The sequence below is a fragment of the Carcharodon carcharias genome, chromosome 7 (genome assembly GCF_017639515.1).
Source record: "Carcharodon carcharias isolate sCarCar2 chromosome 7, sCarCar2.pri, whole genome shotgun sequence".
Lineage (NCBI taxonomy): Eukaryota > Metazoa > Chordata > Chondrichthyes > Lamniformes > Lamnidae > Carcharodon > Carcharodon carcharias.
In genome coordinates this window covers 119,777,282-119,790,294 of record NC_054473.1, presented here as the reverse complement: position 1 = coordinate 119,790,294, position 13,013 = coordinate 119,777,282, and the positions used below count along the sequence as shown (strand labels likewise).

Here is a 13,013-nt window from a genome sequence, read left to right as displayed (position 1 = left end):
AGTTTGCGCCTGAATCCGTCACCCATTTTTCCCAACTTCATGTGCTAATGCTCCAACAATCAAGCTCATCAATTACATTGATAAGTGAAAAAATTATTAAACATATGTTTACCTGTAATGTGTAATTATAATAATCTATGAAATGTATGGTCATTGGATGGGTCGTTAAAAAAGAAACTGCCAGTAGGAGTATGCACAAAGTTGGCAAATCTGAATAAGAGTACGCAACCAAAAACATTTGTAAAGCACTGCTGCAAGGAATAGAGTTGATGTATTTTTCCCAGAGTATACGGAAGATCAGGCATACAAAGCTGTCATACAAAGCTGTCTGATGCTGTCAAGTTACTCCTCAGCTTCAGGGCATTGCTGCAGGAGTTCCTCTGGGTAGTGTCCTCGGCCCATCCATCTTCAGCTGTTTCATCAATGATCTTCCTTCTACCATAAGGTCAGAAGGTCACTGATGATTGCACAATGTTCAATACCATTCACTGACTGCTTGAGTGTCTGAGGAGTCATTTCCAAATGCAGAAAGGTTTGGACAATATCCAGGCTTGGGTTGACAAGTGGCAAGTAACATTTGCATCGCACAAGTGCCAGGCAATGACCATCTCCAACAAGAGAGAATCCAACCATCGGCCCTTGACGTTTAGGGGCAGTACCATCACTGAATCCCCCACTATCAACTTCCTGGCGGGGGGTGGGGGGGGGGGGGGGGGGTGTGGTTACCATTGACCAGAAACTGAACTGGAATAGCCATATAAATACTGTGGTTACAAGAGGTCAGAGGCTAGGAACATATTACCTCATGATTGAAATTTTGCAAGGGAAAGAACATTTCGTACTTGACTATCCTTTCAATAGCATGAGTCAGGACAATCCAGATCTCTACTGATTGCATAAGCTAAATTGGCCATAGAAGTTTCCATGATTCTGGTAAAAAGGAAAAGCTCTATTGATCATCAAGGGAAAAGGTTGGCCATTTCAAGTCCACACATACATTTTCTGACTGTTCAAGGATCTTCATGACTTGAAAGAGGAAATGTGAATTTTCTACAAGCCCACCCTAAGATGGTTGAATACATATGCTCCATATCAGGCCATTTTGCCCCAAGATAAGTCCTTGAAAATGAAAAATTTACCTTGAAAAGTCCTCCAATTTGAACAGACCGAGTTTGTAGGAACCCTAAAATATGGATGGCCAATAAATGCAGTCTCACCAGTGTTGTTCACAACCCACAAACACAAACGGAAGATCCTGATTTTCTCCACTCATATCTGACATAGCCCTTGGACACCTTAATCTGCCGTACCACAGTTGGGATTGGCTAACACGTTTCAGATGAGAGATGCTCCTGGACTATATTACAGCGCACTGTGAAGTGACTCACTTGAAGAGCAAGTGCAGATTCATTGTATGCAGCCTAAATGCAGATGGGGTGAATGATACAAGCAGATTGAACCACACAAATGGGACAGGCTCAATGGATCAGCTTTTTCTTCCTATCTTTCACTGTACATTTAGAAATGGCTATTTTGAAGGAAGGTAATCTAATTTTAATAGAAGTAACATCACTGAGTTGTGTTAAACAGTGGTCCATCTCTCCCTGCCAAAACAGCAGTGTGACTATGGGAAAAGTCATTTTCATTTACTTCCTCCTCCTACAAATTCATCACAAAACTGAAATCCTAGCTCACGTTCAATTTGTTATGCAACAAATAATTTTTAAAATTACCTTTATATTTATTGCCTTTAATCACTTCAGGGTGAATATAATAAACATTCCACTCTGAATGGGTGGAATGTTGACTGGGTTAATAAGCAAGTCAGCTAAATACTACTGTTGTGCTCTTAGAGTTTCCCTTTAACAATACCCTTGTAATCAAGCTCTGATAAAAAATTGTGAAGAGGCACTGCAGACTTAGCAGGATCTTAGCCTAGAGTTTCAGGCTGCATTCACACATTTGGCTCCTGGAAACTCGATAAAAACTACACTGCTGGCATTATTCTGCAGGGAAAACAAGAGAAAGAACATTTTGAATCAGGGTACTTAATTCAGTGTTTCACTTCCAAATTGGAGGTGTGGTTAAGTACTCCTCAACCTATGCCCACTATTCCAGAGGCCTGTGCCATCAGTAAAGGATAGGCCTGGGCGCTAGAAGAGAGAGAGACTATAAGGTACAGACAACTCTGAATTCCACTCTCAAAACGACACTCGCTTTTCCTCAGAACAAAGAGCAGCATTTTCCACTGTACATTAAACCCAGGAGTGGGGCCTGCACACACAAACGCTTGCGCACGCGCGCACACACACACACACACACACACACACACACACACACAGAATCTGTGAGGGATTGAGGAAATTAGCTTTGCACACCAACACTGGTATAATGGGCTTCAGCTTCCCCCACTCTCCTTCCTGGGCAGTGCATGACTGACCCATTGCCACCTTGGACTCAAAGGTGCTGCTGTGGCTCTTACTTCCCCTGAAAGCTGCTTAGTTCCATCTCATCCTTCCTCCTCTTCTGTGTAAACAGGGAACTGAATGGGTAAAGTTTGGCCTTTGCCCTGAAGCGCTGTCCGGCAATCTCAATCTCATAGTCACCACGATTGATGAAGTCTGGGGTCACCACCAGTTTGGCTCCAGTGTCTTCATCATACTGGTGAACGAAGCCCAAACAGACGTGGCGGGCCAGCGTGTAACTGTAAGCACTACTGGTTGTCATGCCAACGTAGTGGCCATTCCTGTAGATAGGCTCTCCCCACCAAGGCCAAAGGTCAAGGTCAGTGTCATGATCATCCAGGATAAACATGGTGAACCGACGGCAAACCCCCTCCTGTCTTTGGTGCAACAAAGCTTCACGGCCAATAAAATCAGTCCCCTACAATTAAACAGAGAGGATGTTAATTCAGAAATACAGAAAACATAGACACAATATGAGCAGCACCACTCTCTGCCCCATAGTAGTACATGTGACAGATAGATTTCAGAGCCCCCTGCCCCATTTAAATCAATTCAGATGAGTCTGGCAAGTAGGTCACATTCAGTCACACACAAAGACACAGGGCTCCTTTCCAACCTCGCGGGTTATCTCACATCCCTCTCCACTGGGCCCTTCCAATGTCTTCTTCCCTCTCTCTTTGCCAGTAAAGAGGACATAAGGTGAATCAGCAATCTCTGGTGACACAAGCTGAGCTGAAATAGCACAAAACTAGATCATTGGTGGGTAGACAGGATAGCTAGATACACACATACACATTTACTCCACTTGAACTCACAAAATTAAGAGTATATTCTGACATTTATTTCATGTGAAGTCTTTCCAGTTGAACTCCAGACACAGATTGGTACCTTGTCAAACTTGACTCGAAATTCACGACCACACTCCAATGGTGTTGAAAACGTGTCCAAGTCTTGACCCCAGAACGCAAAGAACTTTTCGATCCGCAGGCTGCGCAGTGCATAGTACCCAGCATTCCGGATTCCATACTTCTGCCCCACATTCATAATTTCATTGTAGACGTGAAGTGCATACTGAAAAATGGAATAGCCGAGTCAGAGACATGACTGCTCAACCACCAGACTGGCTACTGCAGAGTCTGCTGAAGGTATTTAAGTTTGCTGGAGTACAGTTCTATAGCAGGCAGTCATTTCCAGAGGTTCACCCAAGCGAATGTCAATGCGTGTGAACCTGGACAACCAGTGAAGGCAAGTTATTCAAAAACAGTAGAGTCCAATCCTGAGGGCCCCTAATGTAAACACACATCTATTTACCACCACGAATCACTGGAGATCAGTCAGGTGCAGAAGTCCGGGCTGATTTTTAACCACTGTCTAGCCCAAGGCACTGAATCCAAGAACAGCTGTGCCTCTATTGCTAGCTCAGACGAGATTAATATAGCACAGGCTGGGATTGAACTGCTCCGCATGGTTCAATGTTTTGCCCACTAAACCATTGTTTCATGCTGTTTGAAATTTGCTAAACATAAATCTACATTCTCATTATGTCCACACTGAGTTAGCCCTAGACACCTTCTAGTCTCTCCAAACAAATCCAATTGAAAAGCTGTACACTTAACTGGGTTAATCATAGCATGATAGCTTTAGAGGGAGCGGAATTATTAAAATGCATCCAGGAGAGTTTTTTAAGCCAGTATGTAGAAGGTCCAGTAAGAGAGGGGGCAGTCCTGGACTTAATTTTAGGGAATGAAGCCAGGCAAGTGGTAGAGATATCAGTGGTGGGGGCCATTTTGCAGATAATGATCATAACTCCATTAGATTCAAGGTTGATATGGAAAAAGACAAGGATGGGTCAGAAATCAGAGTTCTAAATTGGGGGAAGGCTGATTTTAATAAGATCAGGTGTGATTTAACTGGAGTGGACTGGGAGTAGCTACTTTTACGTAAATCTGCGTCAGAGCAGTGGGACTCATTCAAGAAGGAAATAGGGAGAGTATAGGGCCAACATATTCCAGTAAAGACAAAGGATGGGACCAACAAATCCAGGGAACCCTGGATGTCGAGGGATATACAGGATTGGATAAAGAGAAAAAGGGAGGCTTATTGCAGATACAGAGGGCTTAAAACATTGGAAGCCCTTGAGGAGTATAGAATGTGTAGAGGGGAACTTAAAAAGAAAATTAGGAGAGCAAAAAGAGGGCATGAAGAAACATTGGCAGTAAAATAAAGGAAAATCCGATCTTACAAGGACATTAGGAGTAAGAGGATAACCAGGGAAACAGTAGAGCCCATTAAGGACCATTGCAGTAATTTGTGTGTGGAGCTGGAAGACGTAGGTAGGGTTCTAAATGCATATTTTGTGTTGGTGTTCACAAGTGAGAGGAATGACGTGGGTATGGAAATCAGGCAGAAGGACTGTGATACAATTTTTTAAATTAGCATAAAAAGTGGGGAGGTTTGAAGTGGTCTGACAGGCTTAAAAGTAGATAAATCTCCAGGCCCGGATGAAATATATCCCAAGCTGTTGAGTGAGGCGAGGGAGGAGATAGCAGGGACGCTGGCAATAATTTTCAATACCTCTCTGGCCACAGGAGAGGTGCCAGAGGACTGGTGAACAGCCAATGTGGTACCGTTATTCAAGAAGGGAGGAAGGGATGAACCTCAATGGTGGGGAAACTATTGGAAACAATTCTAGGGGGAGAATTAATCTACACTTGGAGAGGCAAGGATCAATCAAGGACAGTCAGCATGGCTTTGTTAAGGGAAGGTCATGTCTGACCAATTTGATTGAATTTTTCGAAGCAGTGACCAGGTGTGTGGATGAGGGCAATGCATTTGACATAGTCTACTTGGACTTAAGCAAGGCTTTTGATAAGGTCCGGCATGGGAGACTGATAATTGCCTCAACCAGAAGGCAGCCGTTGAAAGTAAGAGCCCATGGGATCCAAGGCAATTTGGCAAATTAGATCCAGAATTGGCTGAGTGGCAGGAAGCAGAGGGTGATGGTCGAGGGGTGTTTTTGTGACTGGGTGCCTGTGTCCAATGGGGTTCCACAGGGATCAGTGTTGGTTCCCTTGCTGTTTGTGGTATATATAAATGATTTAGACTTGAATGTAGGAGGGTTGATCAGTAAATTCATGGACGACATGAAAATTGATGGGGTGGTAAATAGTGAGGAGGATAGCCTTAGATTACAGGAGGATATAGACTGGCTGGTCAGATGGGCTGATCAGTGGCAAATGGAATTTAATCTAGATAAGTGTGAGGTGATGCACTTGGGCAGGACAGACAAGGCATGGGAATAAACGATGAATGGTAGGGCCCTGGGAGGTACTGAGAATCAGAAGAACCTTGGTGTGCATGTCCACCGGTCCCTTAAGGCAGCAGGACAGGTTGATAAGGTGGTTAAGAAGGCATATGGGATACTTGCCTTTATTAGTCGAGGCATAGAATATAAGAGCAGGGAGGTTATGCTGGAACTGTATAAAACACTGGTTAGGCCACAGCTAGAGTATTGCGTGCATTTCTGGAATCCACATTATAGGAAGGATGTGATTGCACAAGAGAGAATACAGAGGAGATTTACCAGGGTGTTGCCCGAGCTGGAGAGTTTTAGTTATGAGGAGAGATTGGATAGACTGGGGTTATTTTCCCTGGAGCAGAGGAGATTGACAGGGCACATGATTGAGGTGTATAAAATTTTGAGTGGCATATATAGGGTAGACAGGAAGGAACTTTTCCCCCTTGGTTGAGGGATCAATAACCAGGGGGCATAGATTTAAGGTAAGAGGCAGGAAGTTTAGAGGGGATGTGAGGAAGATTTTTTTCACCCAGAGGGTGGTGAGAATATGGAACTCACTGCCTGAAAGGGTGGTAGAGGCAGAAACCCTCATAACATTTAAGGAGTATTTGGATGCGCACTTGCATACAAGGCTATGGGCCTAGTGCTGGAAAATGGGATTAGAATAGTTAGGTACTTGTTTGACCGGCGCAGACCCGTAGGGCCTTTGTGCTGCAGATCTCTATGACTTAGGTAGTTATCAGGCATTTATTATAATGGGGAATTTCAGATAACCAAAACAAAAACTAACATAAAAGTGCTTGTCACCCAATCTATCAACTAAACTTCAGTACAGTACTCACCTCGATTGGGATGTACAGCATGAAGCCAGGCTCTCCTGTATGTGTCATGCTCATCACCTGGATACCATTAGCGTAACCCACACTCATCTCCTGTTAATTGGAGGCACATAGTAAATATCAACTCAACCAGTTTGTTGTGCAACCCATTAAAAACACACAATTAGTATATATGCAGTACATTCTACCCCGTCTCCGCTGTAAACACATACATACACTCGCCTCAGTAAATGAACATAAATACATGCCCCACCCCGATAAGTATCTTCACCCACACCCACCCCATAATATCAGTGATATCCTTCTTCAGTTTAGTACTGTAGATTTGAATGCCGCAGGATCTGAGCAGCTGTTTGATGTCTATGTAATTCCAGCAGTGAGTAGAAGTTAATGTAGATGGTTTGATCTATTAGATGGGCTGGGACAGATTGATTTCTAGCACCATCTCTTGCTTTCTCTCAGTGGAAACCAAGAAATGGCTATTCTTCTGTGAAGAAACAGAAAATGGCTTGTGACAAGAGTGGATGAGAGGCAGAGAAAATGGTGAAGAAGCTGTCCCTCACCCAATGGCTGCCTTCTGGTTGAGGCAATTGGTTCTGTCACCATCAAGTTGGGCTTTGCAGGTCCTGTTCCTGTTGCAAATGGCTCTTGGAGACCCAGCACTGCACAAGTTATGTGATAAGACAGCTGCTGTCCTAGCCAGTCTTAGCTTCTGATCTCAAGAAGTAGAAATCCCAGTATTGCTGTGCTTAGCAGGAATAAGAATCCACAATAACGCAGAGAAGAGATTCTTCTCTTGTCCCCCAAAGCAATAAATAGCAGCATTCCATCCTTGGACTGGGGTTGGGGGCAGTGGGGTGGTGGTGCCAGGGAACTGCAGCGACACATCAGAAAGTAAGGTCAAGCTGGACAGGAACAACTGCAGGTGCCTTGGGGAATTACTGGAAATTAACAAAACACTATATTAAGAGCATAGAGGTAAATTTGGAAAATGCTGTGCTACTTCCATTGAAATAAGCATCCACAACCAAACAGAGAACAAGGGTGAAGACGCCTCTTTCTCAAATCATCACTGTGAATCAAGGAGAAAGCTGATGAGTATTGGCATGATCAGTTGAACAATGTATTAGGGAGGTAGATGTAAAATACGGACCAGTCTTATGCACATCTGACAAGTACTGCATTAACACAATAATTAACAAATCTCAGAGAACCATTTGAAGTTGGCACCAATTTCATTCCAAATGCGTAAGGTACACAATTATTACAGGCTGTTATGTGCTGACACACAACAGGTGCCGACAATACAATTCTGTAACCCACCTTACAGAATAATGACGGGAAATGATCTGGAGTCATTGGCACATAAGACAATTCGGAAAGGACATCCATTGCACGGGGGCCAATCAAATTCAATGCTAGAGAAAAAGAAAAGCAATGGGTTTTCAGACGTTATACCATTCAATTCTCCCCAAGCTAACACCCCAAAACCCACACCACATCTCAATGGTTCCTAATTCACCCCTCTCAATCTGTGCAAGCAAGGCTATCAACCTGAATCGTTAGATATGCCTGACAAATATCCACATGCAATTTATGCCTTGATGGATCTTTTCCATCAGAATTTCATGCAATGTGGAATGAATAAAGAAATGCCAATAGTTCTGGTTATTGGAAACCAATCATCTCAGGACATCGCTGCAGGAGTTCATCATGGGTGTGATCTAGGCCCAACCATCTTCAGCTGCTTCATCAATGACTTTCCCTCTATCATAAGGTCAGAAACGGGGATGTTCATTGATGATTGCACAATGTTCAGCACCATTCGCATATTTCAGCATTCATCGCACCATTCAGATACTGAAGCAACATGTATTCACTTGCAACAAGTCCTGGACAACATTCAGGTTTGGATTTATAAGTGGCAAGTAATGTTCATCCCACACAAGTACTAGACCATCTCCAACAAGAGAGAATCTAACTATCTCCCCTTGACAATCAAAGGTATTGCCATTATCAAATCCTCCACCATCAACATCCGGGGCGCCACCATGACCAGAAACTGAACTGGACAAGCCATATAAATAGTGTGGCTTCAAAAGGTCAGAGGCTGGGAATTCTGCAGCAAATAACTCTCAAAGCACAAGTCAGGAGTGTGACATAATACTCTCCACTTGCCTGGGTGTGGCTCCAACAGCATTCAAGAAGCTCCACACACATCAAATCAAAGCAGCCTGCTTGACTAGTACCCCATCCACCACCTTAAACATTGACTTCCTCCACCAATATTCCCAACAGCACTGTGGGTGTACCTGCACCACTTGGACTGCAATGGTTCAACAAGGCAGCTCACCACTGCCTTCTCGAAAGCAATGAGGGATGGGCCACAAATGCTAACCTTGCCAGTGACACTCCCATCCCATGAAATGAAAGGCGATTGAATGGTTCTATCGTTGAATATGTAAATGAGGTGTCTCCCAATAGTGGCATGAATTCACTCTCTAATTACCCCATCGCAAAGTGAATGCAGTCAATGAGTTTGAAGCGTACAGATTGCCAACCTTCTCTATAACTCAAGGGAGAGCTCGCAGCTTTGCCTTCTGGGCATTAGTGAGCTCACGTAGGGCACCAACTCAGTTTCACCTGTGTACAATTGAGACATTTTGACTTTGAAAAGGGTACAGAGGAAGGCAACTAAACTGACACTGGGAATAGGTACCTGACCTTTGAGAAGCGATTAAGGAATCAAGGAATACTCTCACTGGTGAAAACGTATCACAGGGAGACCTTACCGAAGTTTTCAAGATTCTAAGGAATGCAAATCATCCAGCTGGAATAACTGCTTTTATTGTCAAACTGTAGCTAAGGATCACAAAATGGTGATCAGAAATGGTAAAGTGAATAGTTTAAATATAATTACTTCACACAAACAGCAATGCAAGTGTGGACAACACTGTACAAGGATGTAACAGAAGTCAATGGTGTTGGCAACTTCAAGAGGAATTGTAAGTGAAGGGAGTAAAGTGTTCTCAGTGGCTAGCTGTACACCAAGGCGTTTCCAATCCTATATATTCCAAACTTCTAAATTTAATATTATGATCACACGGATGTTTCCTACAGGACAAGTAAATAATATCCAAGTAGAATTGCAGAACAGTAAATTCAGCAAACCTGTAGCTATTTAAATTTATAGAGCCCCCATTGAGGGATCTGATTGTTTTTTCAGTAATTGCAGAGCTTTTGGCTTCACTATTGAGGGGCCTAGATAGGGTAGACAGGGAAGACCTGTTTTGCCTGGCTGAGATGTCAATTACATAGATTTAAAGTGATTGGTAGAAGGATTAGAGGCAACATAAGGGAAAACATTTTCACCCAGTGGGTGGTAGGTGTCTGGAATTCACTGTCCAAATTAGTGGTTGAGGCTGGAATGCTCTACTCATTTAAAAGGTACTTGGATTTGCACCTGAAGTGCCGTAACCTGCAAGGCTTCAGAACAGGGGCTGGAAAGCGGAATTAAAATGAGTGACTAGTTTCTTATATTCTCTTTTTTGGCCGTTGCAGACAAAATGGGCTGAAAGACCTCTTTCTGTGCTGCAAATTTTCTAAGGTCCTATTCTATTCAGAAGTTAATTTCACATACCATGCGAAAAAACGCTTGTTAATACATGTCATAAATTTTCCTTTTACTAGTTAGAACCGGTATCTCTTTAGCCTATTGTTAAGGGTTTAGGGTCTATTAGGATAGTAGATACTCTCTGCAGTAGATGGTGACAATCCCTCCTGTAGCCGATCTGAACACATTACATTTAGGGGTGTGCTCACACTGCCCAATATGTAATCATGCAGTAGCATAACCCAGGGTTGTAACTTTGTGATCTGAACTAGATAGCCTTGTATTTCACATGTCTGCTTCATAAAACTTTTCAAAGGTACACTTCGCAAAAAATGTGGGGCCAAATCTTCCAGTCTATCGATCGAAGGAGACCGGACATACAACTTAGTTGAGCGTTGGGACTGTGGAAGTCCTGACGTGCGGACCTCTGTGGAAACTGCCTGGGAAGTTTCAACTTCTGATGGGCAATTCCCCTGCTCCTCGGGACTCCCTGTGAATGTTTCCGACTCTGAGGTAGAGTCGGAGATTTCAGGCAGTTCCACAGTACTTACCCGAATAAGTACACAGAAAATTGTTAAGACAGATTAAAACCTGGTCTAACTCCTGGGTAACTATAAAACTGGCCCCAACTCACCTCCTCGACCCACACTGCCCTCTCGACACCCACTCCCCAACTCCAACTGCCCACCTCCCCGCCCACGTTCGCCCACCCACATTCACTTTTTTATGTAGCAAATTGTAATCGCTGCCCAACAGAATGGTAGAGGCAGAGACAATGAATGATTTCAAAAGGAAACTGGATGAGAATTTGAGGGAAATAAACTTGCAGGGCTGTGGTATAGAGGGGGGGTAATGGGATTGACTGGATTGCTCTCCAGAGCCAGCATGGATTTGATGAATCAAAGGACCTCCTCCTTTGCCGTAATAACCCACCCACATTCACTCATCAACATTCAATGACTAACATTCAGACTGGACATTTAAATTATCATACAGTAATTAGTGCCTTAAAAAGGGGTCTTGTTTTTCCATGACTCTCTGATCCAGTGGAGTTCTCCAAGGAGGCTGCACTGTGCATTTCTGGGACAGCCAGGTTCAGAAGGCTCTGGTAGAAATGTGGAGCAGTGTCACGATCAGGGAAATGCCTGGATGCCACAGCAATCCAACGATGACTGCTGCTCCTCGGAAAATTTAGGCCATGGTAAATTGAAGCCAGATACTAATCATTCAGCAGTTCATTTCACAGGAAATAAGGATAGAAATTGCTGAGGTACTGGATATGGGGGGTTGTGGCAGAAGATTGGAGAATTGCAAATGTTCCAAAAAAAAAAGGGTGCAAGGATAAACTCAGCAACTACAGGCCACTCAATTTAACCTCGGTGGTGGGAAAACCTTTGGAAACAATAATCCAGGACAATGTTAACAGTCACTTGGACAAGTTTGGATTGATTAAGAAAAGCCAGCAATTTATTAAAGGCAAATTGTCTTTAACCAACTTGATTGAGTTTTTTTGATGAAGTAACAGAGGATTGATGAGGGTAATATAGTTGATGTGGTGTATATGGACTTCCAAAAGACATTTTATAAAGTGCCAGCAAAGTTGAAGCTCATGGAATAAAATGAACAGTGGCACCATGGATATGATGTTGACTGAGGGGCAGGAAGTAGAAGGTAGTTGTGAACAGTTGTTTTTTTTTAGACTGGAAAAAGGTATATAGTGGCGTTCCCCAGGAGTCGGTATTAGGACTGCTGCTTTTCTTGATCTATATAAATGACCTAGACTTGTGTGTATAGAGTACAATTTCAAAAACTGATGATACAAAACTTGAAAGTGTGGTGAATTGTGAGAAGGATGGTGGTGGACTTTAAGAGAACAAAGGCAGAATTGGTGGAACGGGTGGGTACATGGCAGATGAAAATTCAATGCAGAGAAGCGTGCAGTGATACATTTTGGTAGAAAGAAAAGGGAGAGGTATATAAACTTAAGGACACAATTCTAAAAGGGGTGCAGGAACAGAGAGGTATATGTACACAAATTGCTGAAGGTGACAGGGCAGGTCAAGAAAGTGGACAAAAAGGTATTTGAGGTCCTGGACTTTATAAATAGAGGCATAGAGTACAACAGCTAGGAAGTTATGAAGAACTTTTATAAAGCACAAGTTTGGCCTTGAATGAAGTATTGCACCCAATTTTGGGCACACTTTAGGCAGGTTTGAAGACTTCAGAGAGGGTGCAGAAAGATTTACAAGAATGTTTCTGGGGGTGCTAAAAGGTTAGTTAAGGAAAAAGTGGGACCTATCAGAGATGAAGATGGAAACTTGTGCGTAGATGCAGAGGCTGTGGGAAGGGTTTTCAATGAATATTTTGTCTCTGTGTTTACAAAGAAAAGGGAGGATGTAGATATAGTAGTCCAGGAGGAACACTGCGAAATATTGGACGGGATAGTCATAAAGACAGAGGAAGTACTCGAAGGGTTGAAATCCTTGAAAGTTGATAAGTCACCAGGGCCAGATGGATTGTTTCCGAGGCTGCTGAAGGAAGTCAGGGAGGAGATAGCAGATGCTCTGAGGATGATTTTCCAATCTTCACTAGATACAGGGGAGGTACCAGAGGACTGGAAAAATGCAAACTTAGTTCCAATGTTTAAAAAAGGATCAAAGGAAATGCCAAACAAGTATAGGCCAGTTAGTCTTACATCAGTCATAAGCAAGTTAGTAGAATCAATCTTGAGAGATAGGATTAACTGTCATGTGGAATGGCATGAACTAGTCAGGGATGGTCAGCATGGATTTGTTAAA

At 43.1% G+C, this 13,013-nt stretch overlaps 1 protein-coding gene across 3 annotated transcripts in view; it reads right to left on the bottom strand.

Annotated features, from left to right (window-relative positions):
• Positions 1-716: 716 nt before the first annotated feature.
• Positions 717-13,013, bottom strand: part of pdpr (pyruvate dehydrogenase phosphatase regulatory subunit) — a 61,426-nt gene continuing 49,129 nt past the window's right edge. For all 3 annotated transcript variants that reach the window (XM_041192692.1, XM_041192694.1, XM_041192695.1), the window contains 4 exons: positions 7,926-8,020; positions 6,606-6,695; positions 3,354-3,536; positions 717-2,883 (listed from right to left, as the gene is read on the bottom strand). In XM_041192692.1, the coding sequence (XP_041048626.1) occupies positions 2,479-2,883; positions 3,354-3,536; positions 6,606-6,695; positions 7,926-8,020 (773 nt within the window). In that variant the 3' untranslated portion in view covers positions 717-2,478. The remainder of the gene's footprint in view (positions 2,884-3,353; positions 3,537-6,605; positions 6,696-7,925; positions 8,021-13,013) is intronic.